This window comes from Diaporthe citri (genome assembly GCF_014595645.1).
Source record: "Diaporthe citri strain NFHF-8-4 chromosome Unknown scaffold_5, whole genome shotgun sequence".
In the NCBI taxonomy this organism is placed as follows: Eukaryota; Fungi; Ascomycota; class Sordariomycetes; order Diaporthales; family Diaporthaceae; genus Diaporthe; species Diaporthe citri.
In genome coordinates, this window is record NW_025064850.1 from 4,173,797 (window position 1) to 4,189,070 (window position 15,274).

Consider the following 15,274-nt stretch of genomic DNA (forward strand, 5'->3'; position numbering starts at 1 on the left):
CACACCCTAGCGTCGAGTGACGGCACCGCCAGGAACAACTCGCAGCCAATCCGCGGCCGGAGCAGATATTGCTGCCTCCCTTGAATCATCAGAAGCAAGTGGTCTGGGCCACCGCCGTGTCATCCCGGGGATTCGCGTCACGACAATTGGCCCAAGGCCCGGCAGCGACAGGATCAAAAGCACAGTCGACAACAACTTGCCAGTCTCCTGGATGGCTCTTGGGAGACCCCAGGCCGCCAGGCCGCCAGGCCTGGCTGGCTGGGTCGAGATGAGGGTGGCTTGCCACGGCGCCCGCCAGACCAATTTCTGGACAACCACGTCCTGCTGGGCCTGCCTCTCTGTTGTCACCGCTCGACTCGACGACGCACGGCATATGCTCAGCAGGGTTCCCCCTGCCCTGTTGTCTCTCCTCACCCCAGTTCATGCACCTGCAAGAGCTTGCCGGTCGATCATCTCATCTCCAGGGATCGCTACCGCGGCGATGTGACCAAGATCATCTGCCCAGATCTGTCAGGTTCGGCTGCGACGCCGAACGCCTGTGTGATCCGAGACGTCCTCGACTGCGTCAACCAGTCGAAGCTTTGACCTCGACTCCCCCGCCCCAAGACACAGCCCTTCCTTTTTTCCATGTCTCGTTCGGGTCCAACAGTCTTTCGCTCTTTTGTTTCCCCCCGGCGCGGCCGCACCGCTGCTCCCTTCCCACGGCCCGAATCCATGTCCAGAGACAATGGGAAAATGGGAAGTGGAAAGTGGAACGTCAAACGTGGAACGTGGAAGACACCGCCGCCGCCTCTGTACGGCCAGTGCCGCCCAGGTTTGGTTAGGTTGCTGGTCTGGGTCCAATGTGTGAGCCGACGTGCCAGCGTGCCTCGTGGGTTAGAAGCCCAGGAATTAATTCCAAAGAGGCTCACCACTAGGGACGGACTGGTCGATGACTGTGCGCGGCATTCGAGTCCCTCCTGGCCTGGTCGTAATCACACTCCCGATCGACAAGACAGGCCGAGTCCGCACGGTTAGCGCCGCCTGCTTGGGCCTCGGGGCATGCGTTCATCGACAAACGCCAGAACGCACAAGAAACTACTAGTGCCTCTTGAACTGAATCACTGCACGACAGCCATCTCTTGCTGGCCCGTATCCGCTGGCCACTTGCGGATCTTGCCATCCACGGCAGCGCTGTCTCGATGTCTTACTCTGCGGTCCCCCACAGGACGGTCGACTTGGCCCTAGGACGGCTCGTTTCGGACCTTGTGCAGAAGTCCTCCTGCCCTGCATGCCTCCCGGTTCGCTCCTCTCCAGGCAATCCCCAGAGCGCATCTGGGTATATCTGTGTCCGCTCCCGCTCCCTAGCATGTACCTACCTCGTGGCGGCGGAGCGCGCGATTCCCTTGACTAAAACGTCTGCCTCCAGGCCATGACCAAGAGGCACTATTATAGGTCCTCGTGGGCTTCTGACAGACACCATTTCTCCCGCCGTCTCCCCACAGACCTCGCTCTTGGGCTTTCTCAGTAACGCGCCCTCCGCTAGGTGCTCCGGCTAGTCCACGTTTCTGGGGCCAAGCATCCTGAGCCCAGCAGTCTGGATCTCTGTCTCCGCGGTAGGCACGACACCACAGCCCCTGGATCCGATATTCCACTGCTGGCCCACCTCAGAGAGGGTGTCTATGCGCCGCCCTGTCGCCAAAACCGAACGTCGCCACTCCCGATCGAGATTCCGTATGCCGGGTCTTATGCTGTACGTTTGGACCTGTTGGAAAATCTCACAAGACCCGGCTGTGGGCCGGACCAGGTCGTCGCTCAAGAGCAGCTCGTCATATATACAGGACGCATCCCGACCCAGAGCTCTGTCCCAGGGGTTCCCCGTGTGCACACGCCCTTGATCTTTGCGTGCTACTGCTGTCAAATTCCAGAAACACAGCACCGCCCTGGCGCACCTCAGAAGACACACCCCATCTCCATATCTGAGGACACAGGAACCATGTCTCTAAACTCGACAGATAATGAGTTGCTCTTTGAGCAGTGGAGGGACCAGATTGTGCCACGGTCCTTCAACGCGGGCTTTGTGACGTTGAGCTATGTGGTCAGTCTGATTGGGGCGGCGTCAACATTAGAGTTGATCAACCGGAGGACAGCCCCCAAGGGGAAAATCAACCAGTACGTTGCCTAGCCACCTCGAGAGCCGTGACGGGACCAGTTCTGACTTTGTGTCGCCGGAAAGCTTGTTGCTCATCAGTGCGGCTGTCACAATGGGTGGCATCGCTATCTGGTGCATGCATTTTATCGGGAATCGAGCTATCCAGATGGCGGGCGGGGAGGCACCGCTTCAGATTGCTTATTCCAGTGGTTTCACGGCCTTTTCGTTCTTTATGCCGATTCTTGTCCTGGTCGCCGCCTTTGTGGCCATCGGAACCAACGACAAGGTCTCGTGGTGGCGTGTTGCCATCGGGGGCACACTCGCTGGCGCTGCCATTTGCGGCATGCATTACCTGGGCAACGCCTCCATCAATAACTACGTGTGTATTTACAACATTGCCAACGTCGTAGGGGCGGCTTTGATTGCGGTGGCTGCTAGTATCATCGCCCTCTCGCTGTTCTTCGTCTTTCGGGCGGGGTGGACCAGCTCGTGGTGGAAGCGCATCATATCGGCTGTGCTGTTGGCTGGTGCTGTGTCGGGTATGCACTGGTGTGCTTCGACGGGCACATCCTACAAGTTGATCGCGCTCGCCGGGGACAACAACCAACTTTCGAGGAACGAAACCGTCATTGTCGTTATATGTCTGGTAAGTCGCGCAACGCAACCCGACTCTCGAGACGATCTGGGCCAAGCTGACGCGGGGGAAACACCAGTCTGTGGGGGCCTGTCTCGTCATGGCAAGCTTTGCCATGTACACCGCTCGCATAATGCAGCGTTATGCCAGCAAGGCACAGCAGGTCGTGCTGGCAGCAGCCGTGTTCGACAAGCACGGACGTGTGCTTGTCAGCCCGGACGGGTTGCTGCCCAGCGAGAAGATCACTGACTCCTTCCTGGAGAAGACGCCACAGGACTCGTTTACGGTGGCCCACCCGCTCTTCCACTGGATGTTCCAGGCCTCGAGGAACTGGTCCAGCATCACCAGCATCATCAACGGGATTTCGAATCACCTGTCCCACCTTCCACACAACGGGCGCGACAATTCCAGGGGCGGCATCAAGCTCATCACAGACCATGGTGAGCTCATCGAGAACTACGACGTCATCTTCCGCGAGCTGTTCTGCGCAGCCGCCGCGGGGCTGGCAGACAAAATGAAGACGCAGCTGACCAACGTCGGGATCTTGTGGGACGAGATCCTACCGACCGGCGCGGGCGGGCGGGCTCAAGCTCAAGCCCGCCAGAACCAGCAGGGCGCCGAGAACGCGGCCGGCGGCGAGGGCCAGGCGCAGCGTGGGGCAGATGGCATCCACGGCGCGAGCCTCGAGGACCTTGCGGAGAAGGGTGTGGTCCGCCAGCCGTACCAGGAGTTTGGGCGAGGCAGCCTCATGTTCCTGGTGCGGCGTGTCGAGAACACGCGTGACATGGAGAGCCTGGCCGCCGCGGGCTACCGGTTCGCCGAGCTGCACCAGGTCAGCGGCATCATCGGGTCAACGATGCAGATTAAGACGCGTAGCATCGAGAACAAGCTGCGAACCATGTCAGCGTTCGCGGAGAACAACGCGATGCTGGAGCCCGGGGTGCACGTGGGGTTCTTTGGAGTCCAGGCGCGGGTGAACAACGCATACGGGTTCGACGTGCTGGCGCGGCGAAACGCGCGCAACCTACTGCCGTCGGTGCAGATGCCGCTGGCACGGCTGGACGCGTGGCAGATGAACTTCCTCCGGCAGTTTGAGCGGATGACACCACACCACATCGCGAGGCGGCTGGCTGGGCTGAAGAACATCTCGCACAAGGAGATGATGTTCGCATCGCAGCTGACAGACAGCATCGAGTCGCTGCGTGGGTGGGTCGAGGACGCCATCTTCGACGAGGCGGTGCTTTGCTCCAAGACCGTCGAGGTGCCGTGCCGGCCGGTGTCGGCGGGCTCATCACCTGGCACCTGCACGGTGATCTCGTTCAGGATCGTGGTGCCGATCCACCTAAACGTGGAGAGTCCCAAGTGCGAATTCGTGCCGCTCAACATGTTCAAGGTGCACCAGCTCGTGTACCAGGACTCGCCGAACCACCTCGCATTCACGCGGTCGGTGCATCGCGAGCTGGCGCCCATCATCAACGCCGTGCCGGCCGGGGTGGCGACGAGGTCGGGCAGGACGGCAGGGGCGGCGACGTCGCACTCGAGGCGGGCGTCGCTGCGGGACGCGAGGATGGCGAGCCGGCTGTTTAGGAGCGGACGGCCGCAGACGTCGGGCAGCGAGCGGGGCGGGGCCGTGGACGGGGACGGCGTGCCGATCCCGACGACGCTGCACCGTGGGTCGTCGTGGGGGGCGGGGTCGGGCAAGTCGAGCTCGACGTTGAAGCTGTGGAACGGCAGGCCGAGTAACGGGGGCGAGACAAGCCCCGGGGTGGGGTCGGTGGACTCGGCGTCGGAGGCGGTGCTCCACGGGCTGGCGCCGCCGGCGTACGCGATGGAGGAGCTACACTCGCCCATGTCGCCGGCGCCGCCGCCTCACACGCCAGGCGCGCTGCCGTCACCGTCGCCGGCGCCGCACGCCATGTCCGGGCCGCCACAGCAAGCATCATCGTTTGGCGGGATCATGGTGTCGCAGGAGATCACGGTCAACGTGCAGCGGGCAGGCGAGGTAAACGAGGGGTCCGGGGGCAGCCAGTATAGTGGGCATGGGCGGCAGTCGTTCTCTCGGGCGGGCTCGTCGCTGCTGCGGAGAAGGGCGAGCGAGAGCGGCGGGCACGGTGATCTGGGGCGAGCGTGGCGGCGGGTGTGGGCATGACTTGTAGCGGTGGCGGGGCAGGGCCCGGGGCCGGGGCGGCAGAGGCCAGGAGCCACCGCGGGATTGAGATGAGGCCGATCGGTGGTCACGGCAACGACCGATCGAGCGTGCACATTGGGTCCGGGGTGCAGGTTTCAAACGTGGAGGCGGAGAAGCTGACGGAAGCGCCGACGTTTGTGGATGAGCTGTTTGGGTTCTGCGTGGAAGGGAGGTGAGGAGACGTCCTGCTGCTGTTGCTGTTGTTGTCGTCGTGTCACGGATTGAGTGCAAGAGACGTGTGGCCAACTGCCTGTGTCAGTGTCCTGCATGTGTATGTATGTATGTATGTCTATGTGTGTCTGTAATGTGTGTGTGGTCCTGTCTATATATCCACAACATTATGAAGTCTATAGACTATTTGTATTCTTTAATTGCCTCTAGTTAGCTACAATGATATTGTTTATCCTAGTAGGATAAGAGATAATATAGGTTGTAGGTAATTGCAGTTAATTTCGCTATGCGAGGCTTTTAATAGTGATTATTCAACCTTCTGCAAAACAGTGTTGTGTTGGATGCCGCTAATTTGCACCAAAAGTCTTAGTTAGTGTCAGGCCGTGCCTATTTGTGCTGGCGCTGTTGACAAGCTCTATTTTAGGTGTTGAGGACGAAGCCATCTCAACCTGGTATGACACGGTCAAGCACTATGTTTGAGTACCTTGGCCCTGTGACTCAGGCAAATTGCCCAAAATGGACAATATAAAGCTGCAGTCCCCCAGACCAATCACAGCCTTGCTCCCCTGCACAAGACCATTCGAAGACAAAGGCCTAAAGTTGATCACAAGTCTGACGGAGAACGTGAGTGTGCGCTGGGCAGGAGTGTCTGTGTATTGAGACTGAGGTCGTGCGTGGACGTGCTGAATGAGACGGGTGGTAGGATGAGCTTGATTGGAGGAAAAACTGCAAGCTGGGCCTGCGGCCAGGGGGCGTCGAACGTACCTGGAACCCGGTATTGCACCCTCGGGAGCTGGAGGGGCTGAGGGGATGGAGCACTCCAGGCTGGGGATGAGATGGGGTGCCGGGGTCGGGGTTGAGGTTGGGGGCTGTCCAGATCGGGGAATCCGAGCCCACCCTCATCTCATGCCTTTTTGAGTCCTCAGCTCAGCCTCTATCCCCATGCAGCCTAACGCCGATGGCCCTGCATTTGCGTTGTGCGACCCCGGGAGAGAAACAGAGAGGGATGCGACAGCACCGCAACGCAGCGCAGCGCAGCGCAGCGCATCGCATCGCACCGAACCGCAACACCGACGATGCTCCCGTAGCCGGGCTGGCGGCCAGACCAGGACCCAAGCAACACACAAGCAAGGCAGTCAGTCAAGCACTGGCAAGGCAGGACAGGCTCACAGAACTCCGCCTCGACGCCCGAGTCCCGCCGCCCAACGTCATCATTTGGTCGACAGGCCCCACGCATCGTGCTGGCCTCAGGTCGACTTCCAGCCACAACCACAAGCCCTGACACAGCTTCACTTCCCTTTGCCTCATCAGCAGCCCACCATTGTTGGGCAGGCCAGTGATTGATCCCAGCCGCCAGTCCCACTATGATCGTAATCTTGCCCTTCTCCTAAGCCTACATAACATCATTACCGCATCGGCCCCGGTCTCCACGACGCCCTCTTGCCTGTGAGCATCTGTCTCCTTCACACAGACAGCACTGTCTGTCCCCAGCTATGCTACTCGAAACTCTAATTCTCACTCCTCACCCCCTTCCCTGATTCCCTACTCCGCCCTCACTCCCTTTTTCTTTTTTTTTTTTTCCCCTTCCCTCCCGTCTCACCCTGCCCAGCTCCAGAGCCATCTTCACTGCTGCAGTCGACCTCGACGACTGGCTGACTGATTGATTGACTGGCTGACCTCGCGGTGCTTGTCGCAGTAATAGATACACCACATACCCATCCGTCCTGCTGCTGGAGACTCTCGGAGCCATCGTCACTGCTTGACCAGCTCCCTGGCTCCTAATTGACCTCGTCGACTTCCCCCACCCGCTCTCCTGTTGCTTCGAATCTGCCGCATCGCCAAGCCGCCCTAGCTCAAAAGCCTCTCCTGCCTGCCGTCGCGCACGCCCAAACCTCGGCCCCCCGTCGCCTCCTCCCAGCCAGCTGCCAGTCGCAATGTCTGGCTTCACAAGAGCGCGCCCCGGCCTGCTCCGCCGGCTGGCCCTGCCCGTCGGTCTTGCCACCGCCGGTGGAGGGCTGCTCTTTTACGTATACCGGCCCCGCAACATCCCCGGCCACGGCGCCGCCGCCGTGCCCCCGCCCATCTACGGCGCAGACGGCACCTTCAAGCTGCCCAAATTCCCCCGCGTCAAGTCCCGCCTCGAGCAGATAGCAGACCTCAAGAAGAGCGCCAGCCCCGCCGCCGACAACTCGGACGAGTACGACATGCTCGTCATCGGCGGCGGCGCCACCGGGACCGGCGTCGCCGTCGACGCTGCCACCCGCGGCCTCAGGGTCGCCGTCGTCGAGCGCGACGACTTCAGCTCCGGCACCAGCAGCAAGAGCACCAAGCTGGTCCACGGCGGCGTTCGCTACCTGGAGAAGGCCGTCTGGAACCTCGACTACAACCAGTACCAGCTGGTCAGGGAGGCCCTCAAGGAGCGCAAGTACTTCCTCCAGACCGCGCCCCACCTCAGCTCCTGGCTGCCCATCATGCTGCCCCTCGACAAGTGGTGGAAGGCCCCCTACTACTGGGCCGGCACCAAGTTCTACGACTTCCTGGCCGGCAGCGAGGGCATCGAGAGCTCCTACTTCCTCACCAAGAGCAAGGCCATCGAGGCCTTCCCCATGCTCAAGAGGACCGACCTGGTCGGCGCCCTGGTCTACTACGACGGCGCCCACAACGACTCCCGCATGAACGTGTCCATCGCCATGACCGCCGCCCTCTACGGTGCCACCGTTGTTAACCACGTCGAGGTCACCGGCCTGGACAAGGACGCCAACGGCAGGCTCTCGGGCGCGAGGCTGAGGGACCTGGTCCCCGAGAGGGACGGCAAGGCCGCCGACGAGTTCCACGTCAAGGCAAAGTGCATCATCAACTGCACCGGGCCCTTCGCCGACGGCATCCGGAAGCTCGACGAGCAGGACTGCAAGGAGATCGTCGCCCCGGCCTCGGGCGTCCACGTCATCCTGCCCGGGTACTACAGCCCCGCCAAGATGGGCCTGATCGACCCGTCCACCTCGGACGGCCGTGTCATCTTCTTCCTGCCCTGGCAGGGCAACACCATCGCCGGCACCACCGACAAGCCGGCCAAGGTCACCAAGGACCCCATGCCCGACGAGGAGTCCATCCAGTGGATCCTCAAGGAGGTCAGCAACTACCTCTCGCCCGACATCGTCGTGCGCCGCGGTGACGTCCTGGCTGCCTGGTCCGGCCTGCGCCCGCTCGTCAAGGACCCCAAGGCCAAGAACACCGAGTCCCTCGTGCGCAACCACCTGATCGACATCTCCGAGTCCGGCCTCGTCACATGCGCCGGCGGCAAGTGGACCACCTATCGGCAGATGGCTGAGGAGTGCGTCGACGCGGCCGTCAGTGAGTTCGGCCTGCAGACCCGGCCCGTCCCCAACGCCCCCCGCGTGAGCGGCACCGATGCCATTGACGACGGCGCGATCCTGGACGGCTCATGCCAGTCCCACAGGGTCAGGCTGATTGGCGCCCACGGCTGGAGCCGCACGCTTTTCATCAACCTGATCCAACACTACGGCGTCGAGACCGAGGTTGCGAAGCACCTCTGCGAGAACTATGGTGATCGCGCCTGGGTGGTTGCCGCCCTGTGCCGGCCCACGGACAAGCGCTTCCCTGCGCGGGGCGAGCGCGTCTCTCAGCTGTACCCCTTTGTGGACGGCGAGATCCGGTATGCCGTCCGCCACGAGTACGCCCAGACCGCCGTTGATGTCCTGGCCCGGAGGACGAGGCTGGCGTTCCTCAACGCTCAGGCAGCCCTCGAGTGTCTGCCCCAGGTGATTGACATCATGGCCTCGGAGCTGTCATGGGACAAGAGGCGGCAGGAAGTCGAATGGAAAGACAGTAAGCACCCAGGCCCCAGATACAATCAAATTCCCCGGCAACCCCCTTCCCTCCTCCAAACTCCTCCCGCAAACTCTTCCCGCAGCCGCCACCGTATCAATTCGCGTCGTACTAACCTGTCGCGTCTCCCACAGCTGTTGCCTTCCTGGAATCGATGGGACTGCCCAAGCCCATGTTGAGCGCGACGCGGAGCCAGGTCGAGCAAGGAAAGCTCGACTTCCGCACGGGGCTGGAGTACAAGATGTACTCGAGGCACGACAAGCCCGCAGACGAGGAATAGACAGACAATCCCTTTCCCTCCGTATGCAAGAACACGGCTTTTGGGTTTGGGTTCCGGGTTTGGACAGCTGGCAGCATTGGAGTCGGCGTTTGGATAGAAGGCGCCCCCAGATGGAAGGGGACTGTTACATGAGCGGCACATTTCCTTCCACTAGCCTGCGCTCGTTGGGACGATCACAACATAAGCTAGCATCATTGGAGGTTCTTTGATCTGTCTAGGGCGAGTATCTATTTTTACGTGCATGAGTGTAGGTGTTTATTGTGTGTAAATAAGCGTCTCTCTGTCTGTCTCTCTGTCTGTCTCTCTGTCTGTCTCTCTGTCTGTCTCTCTGTCTGTCTCTCTGTCTGTCTCTCTGTCTGTCTCTCTGTCTGTCTCTCTGTCTGTCTCTCTGTCTGTCTGTCTCTCTCTCTCTGTGTGTGTGTGTGTGTGCGCGCGCACGCTTCCTTCTGGTAGAGGAGCGAGAGATAGGGATAGGGGAAAATGGCACGCTTGCGTATGAGGTACTCTCACGTCTGACCGACAAATTCAAACGCTGTGTATTGCCTCACCTGGGTCAAGTCACGATCACTCTTCAAGGTCTCAGAGCTTATCTATGTATATGGACCCTGAGACATGGCTTGTTCCGAGACACAGCCACATCTACCTGCTCGCGGTAGCTTTGTCCCGTACCTGTGCTCGTATTCTCACGCTCGGTGAATCGGTGAGGGACCAAACTGATCTGTTCGTTCGATGCCTGTGGTTGGTAAAATGCTCCGGATGGATGTCTTTGCACACAACGCCGCCGTGAAACCTACACAAGAATGCCGTCCGAGCAGGCCCCACATCATTGCCCGCCGCATCCGGAAGCCTCCAAGGCAGTCGCTATGAGAGCAGCTATAAGTTGGTGTCAACATCAAAATGGCTGGTATACCCACCGCGTCTGAGAAGCCTGGCGACCACTGTGGACCAGTGACGGCGGAATCCCTTCTCTGTGATTGCTGTTGATGATGAACTATCTTCCGGCAGTCTGTCCGTCTGCTCTCCAGCCGCCGTACTGGCCACGCGGTCGCCTTGTCCGCACGACCGGGCTTCGCTCATCGTGTCCCTCAGATGCCAGTCCAATGACGTTGTGGCATCGTGTCTCATGCGAACGACCTGTGTCTCGGACACACGCGACGATGCTCACCAATGGTGAAATGGACCCAACAGCGGCCGGCTACCTTGATGTGTCCTCTGATGAGTGAGGCTACACCATCCCCGCGTTTCTTGACACTCTTGAACGGAGACAAGGCATTTTGTGAAATCTGTTGGTCGGTCGACCTGCGAGGCAGCTAGCTTACCGAGTGTACATGGCGGCCGAGCAACCTGGGCCAGCCAGTCGTCACGGTTTCCCACGTCTCCAGCAATATACATGATTCTAGTCCCCGTTCCCCCTGCAGAAATCAGAGGGCGTGGTGCGTGTCACGGCCTTGCATGCGGAGGTACTACTCGATCCAGCTCATTCATTCCTGTCCGAGGATCCAGGTAAAGCGGTGGGAAAGGAACACGGCAAGCGATGGTACGTTCACAGTGATCAAAAAGACTAGGGCGGGATCACATGGGCAACGGTAATTGGCTGGTTTGCTGTCTGCGAGCCAAGATATAGTGCTTCTGTCCACGAGGTAAACATGAATATTAGCTGAGGCAGATTTGCCAAACTATCTCGAGGAAGTCCAGTTCATCAGTGAGTGAATGTATCATGTTCCATTCATTGCGTCCGCCATCTACAGAGGCCCAGCCAGAATGCCATCCCTGATCTTTGTGGCGCCGCTGCTAAATGCTTCATTTTCACGTCTTTTCGTCCATCCCTCGTCTGTGCTGCCCAATTGGTTGTCCTTGAGTGATTTCAAATGCCCTAAGAATAATACTCCAGTGATGCAACGCGAGGCCAAAACGGGACGTGGCCCAGCGGTGTTATGCATGGCTCTTTGCTGGGTGCGGTGGATGGTTTTGCTACTCAATGGCAGAGCCCAAAACCAACAAAAGCCACAATCATAAAAACAGGAAAACCAAACAAGATATTAACACCAGGAGAGAAGGAAACAGAAACTTAAAAAACCTGCCAAAGATCGAGACCTGATCAAAACACCCTGTTGAACGCCTCGCATGTGAATGGCATTTGTCCGTCTATTTTGTTGTCCTGATATGCATGCTTCGTCCATGGCGCCAAACGCAAATTCAAGAAAATGATCCATCGTGAGGGGAAAGGTGGGGGGGGGGGGGAAGCACGTTAAGTTGTAGTCTGATGACCAGATTCCCTCTGCTCGCACGATAGCTAGGGTGCTTCATCGTCGGCCATGGAGTAGGGACCTGCCGCAGAGTCCGAGGGGTGGATCCCGTGTCGACAGCCCGCTAGTGCTCAGAACGCGCTGCAGCAGGCTGCGCTTGGATCTGCTGCCGCGTCTCTGTTGAGACTCGGAGGCCGAGTTCTCGAACGGATTCGTGAACTTGGTGTCCAAAACAGCGTCCCAGCCGTACGGATCTTCACCAGGGGTTCTGACAGAGTAGGAATCGGCGTCCGAGCCCAGGGCGAAGGAGCTATGGTCGGGGTCTTCAATATCCATGCAATCGCCAAGATAGTTTGAGAAATCGGTGAATTGGAGACCTTGGGCAGGAGAGCTCTGGAAGCATGATCTTGTCCCAGTAGGAGGCGAGACCATGGTCGTGTCGCTCTCAGTATCAGTCAAGTCGGTGGAAGATCCGTCCAGCTCGTGCGTCATTGCTTCCATGATTGGAGCTTTCTGGATGATGCTGCCTTCATAAACGTCTGCCCGGGGCCGTGGCAGCGGGGCCGTATGTATCTCCGGCCTCGCGTCATGGCTCGAGCAGGTTATGATAAGCTGCGCAGGCAGGTTCCGCCCTCGGCCGTACCCGTGCCCGTACCGGTACCCATGCCTCCCAGCGTCGGATGATCGGCGGGTAGGATCGAAACCCATGCAGCGTGGCCTCTGGCCTTTTGCGGCCATGCCACCCCTTTCGTCCCCAATATACGTAACCCATTCGGTCGGCGTGTCAGCCGGGCAGGACAAGCGTCGACCAGGGTGCGGCTCTTCCCATTCTTGCAATGTGACTTCGTCAGGAGGCGCTGCGACTGTTTCAAGGTGGGTGATGAGTGATGAGGAGGTAGGTGGTGACATGGCCTGTCGTTCTCATAAGCTTTGATCGGCCGCAATGTTCGGTCTCGCGGCGCTCGTGCTCGACGTCCCGCGGTGGCCGGACCGGCCCTTCCTCCCCAAGCCCAGCTTCGCGCCCACCTTCTTCCAGCCGTTGCTGTGCGCATTGATGGCCTTGTGAAGGGTCCCGGGAGAAGTACCACTGAAGGCCCAGTCTGTTGTGGGCGGCGTCGTCGGCGGAGTCATGGGGTCGCAGGCGGGAGGTGAGTTGGTCCCGCTGTCGTCCGTCAGGTCCTCTGCGGGCTCGCTCGACGATGACACATAGCGGCTGTTCAGGTCACTCTTGCGGCTTATACTCAGGTGAGGCAGGAACGACGTCTTTGGGGACCGGCTGGGGTCGTCGCTGGGTGACAGTGTGTCCTTGGAAGACCTTGTTCGTGTACGTGACCTGCCGTGTCTTGACCTCGACTCCGTAAATTTCTCGTCGAGGTGGATGTCTCCCACGGGGTTCGAGAGAGACTCCAGGAAAGGGACCAGGACCGAGTCGCTCATCAGCTCGTAGACAATCCTGACTGCCTCTTCCAGTTCTGCCGGGTCCGGCGGAGCGGGTCCACACGAAAGGCTCAACAAGCGGTCCCGGACATGCGACGGCAGGTTGACCTCCCGTGAGCCATAAGGCTGGATGTACACCTGGATGAGCTTCTGCCACAACTCACAGACATGTTCGCCACTGTCCATGAAGGTGTGCTGGGACTGCGAGTGGGCCAGCTTGTAGCGGTCGGCTTCCATGGTGAACTCGAGCGTCTCGAGGCAGTGGTTCTGAGACAAGTAGGCCATGAAGGCTCCGAGGGTGTATGGATAGGGTGCAGAGTCAGCAAGGATCTCTTCCAGGGTGGGCAGGCGGATGCCCGTTGAGGGCGCCAGACTGACTGGCCGGGACGTAGACATGGTGGGCCCACCGCCGCGGTCGTCGTCTGGTGCTGGTTCTGGCGACAGGTCCCGGGGCGACGGGCTTGGAGACAGATAAGCGGGCGCGTAGCTTCGTATCCTCGAGTGTCTCATGTCTTCGCCGTGGAGAGCCAGGTAAGGGATGGCCAGGAGGAGTAACCGAGAGCCCAGCAAGACTGGGTCAGGTCACCTGCTACAGCCGGGAAGCATCCGCCCAGTACTTGTGCCGTGTCCGAAGGAGCGGGTCGAACGACCAAGCAGGGAGGCGGGCGTGCTAAGGCGAGGATGGATGAGTGGACCTGGATCGCGGAGCAGGCGCCAGGGCCATGCAATGCAGCGACCTTGGTCTAGGCTGGCTGAGCAGGCAAATGCCGAGCGAGTTGCAGGCAGATGGAGTGGTAAATGCGGTGTGAGGAGTGCTGGTGCGGGTCTCGGGAGCGGGCAGGTGTCGGGGAGGGTCGTTTGCCGCTGTTGTCGTCGTGGTCGATGTCCTGGGCCAGGAGGAGCAGGACTGATGCGACTTATGCAGGTCGGCTTGCCTCGAAGTCGAAGGCCTTGTCCTGAGCAATGGGTGAAGAACGACGACAAGAATCCTCGAGCGGGTCGAACGAGTGTTGGTTGGACGTCGCGGGCGGCGGAGTAATTGCGACAGGCCAAGGCGGAACGACGAGATATGCAGTGGTGCGTTGGGGCCCGAGTTCTGGCTACTGTTGTGCTGCTGTGGTGCCGAAGAAGAGATGAGGTAGAATGGCAAGTGAGTGAGTTGAGTGAGTGAAGGGAATCGGATGGGAATCGAAATCGAATCTGAGTCTGAGCTCGAAGTCGAGAGGCCGGATCCGGATCTTGGTCTGGGTCTGGGTCTGGGTCTGGGTTTGTGGGAGCGGAAGTGGAGGTGGATTTGGATTTGGATTTGGACTCTGGAGGTGGGATGAGGATTGAACGGAACGGACAAGACAAGAAAGATCCGGAGGTTGTCAGATCAAGTTGAGCAAGCCCAGGCAATGAATGCAAGGCAAGAGCGAACGAGCAAGACAAGGCCGACAGGGCAGGCCACGCCAGGATGGGGCAGGGCAGTGGCAGCCCCAAATAGGGAGAGATTCTGGAAGGCGCGTGGAAGACTCTGCTGACAGGGGATGCCCTGCACGAGGGTGGCGGGGATTGGTGCAGGGTGGAGGGGGGGAGGGAGCGGGCAGGGGGGCCCTCTCGCAGGGGGCAGACGGCCGATGGAAGACGGGTGATTGGAACGTGCTGGCGCGTTGCTGCGTCGGGGTTGTGTTTTGTCGCGGCTTTGGCCGGCGCAGAGGTCAACAGGTCACAGTGGTCAGGACGGCAGAAACGGGTGGAAATGATGTTGCAACACGCCAGGCAAAGCACAAGGCAGGCGGCAAAGCAGACGGCCAGACAGCTGAGGTGGGATCCCGGCAAGCAGACGCAGGCCCTCTCACACACAGCAGTCACAGAGGCAGAGAGGCTGCAGGACTGGCCAGGGGCCAACAGGACTGGTCCTTGGATGCTGGGTGCAGGGTGCTGGGTGCTTGGAGATGGGGTTGGAGGAGAGGGGGGAGGGAGGGATGCTGCATGCAGGTTCAAGGGTGCAAGCGACCCAATAGGCCGAGTGCAGGCGAAATGCCGGGATCGACAGAGCGAGGAGAGACAAAGACAACCCAACCCAACCCAGCCAGCCCGTGTCTGGTCCAGAGTGGAGCGGAGGAGGGAAGAAAGGTGGAGTGGAAGGTGGAGGTGGTGTGCCCTGCTGCTACCGTACTATGGACTGACTGTACAGTACATGCTGCACTTTCCAATCTGCACAATCACTGCTCCTGACTGACTGGTTATTGACTATTGATTACTGATTTATTACACCAGCCGAGGTGTCGAGCTTCACGGTACCGATTGGCCACGGTATTGGCTGGCCTTTCCTGGCAGGGTGCAACAGCAACGGCAG

The 15,274-nt window shown here is 59.9% G+C and overlaps 4 protein-coding genes across 4 annotated transcripts; 2 read left to right on the forward strand and 2 right to left on the reverse strand.

Moving 5' to 3' along the window:
- Window positions 1-1,975: 1,975 nt before the first annotated feature.
- On the forward strand, window positions 1,976-5,129 carry INS49_011747 (uncharacterized protein; the record flags this gene model as incomplete). The annotated part of the gene is made up of 4 exons (XM_043172457.1): window positions 1,976-2,151; window positions 2,216-2,777; window positions 2,845-4,876; window positions 4,936-5,129. The coding sequence occupies 4 exons, from the start codon at window positions 1,976-1,978 to the stop codon at window positions 5,127-5,129; spliced, it is 2,964 nt and encodes a 987-aa protein (XP_043024202.1).
- A 1,929-nt stretch (window positions 5,130-7,058) lies between these two features.
- On the forward strand, window positions 7,059-9,250 carry INS49_011748 (uncharacterized protein; the record flags this gene model as incomplete). The annotated part of the gene is made up of 2 exons (XM_043172458.1): window positions 7,059-8,970; window positions 9,105-9,250. 2 exons carry the CDS (start codon window positions 7,059-7,061, stop codon window positions 9,248-9,250), a joined length of 2,058 nt encoding a protein of 685 aa, XP_043024203.1.
- A 2,303-nt stretch (window positions 9,251-11,553) lies between these two features.
- On the reverse strand, window positions 11,554-12,234 carry INS49_011749 (uncharacterized protein; the record flags this gene model as incomplete). Its single annotated transcript, XM_043172459.1, has 1 exon — window positions 11,554-12,234. One exon carries the CDS (start codon window positions 12,232-12,234, stop codon window positions 11,554-11,556), a length of 681 nt encoding a protein of 226 aa, XP_043024204.1.
- A 183-nt stretch (window positions 12,235-12,417) lies between these two features.
- On the reverse strand, window positions 12,418-13,443 carry INS49_011750 (uncharacterized protein; the record flags this gene model as incomplete). Its single annotated transcript, XM_043172460.1, has 1 exon — window positions 12,418-13,443. One exon carries the CDS (start codon window positions 13,441-13,443, stop codon window positions 12,418-12,420), a length of 1,026 nt encoding a protein of 341 aa, XP_043024205.1.
- Between the last annotated feature and the right edge of the window lie 1,831 nt (window positions 13,444-15,274).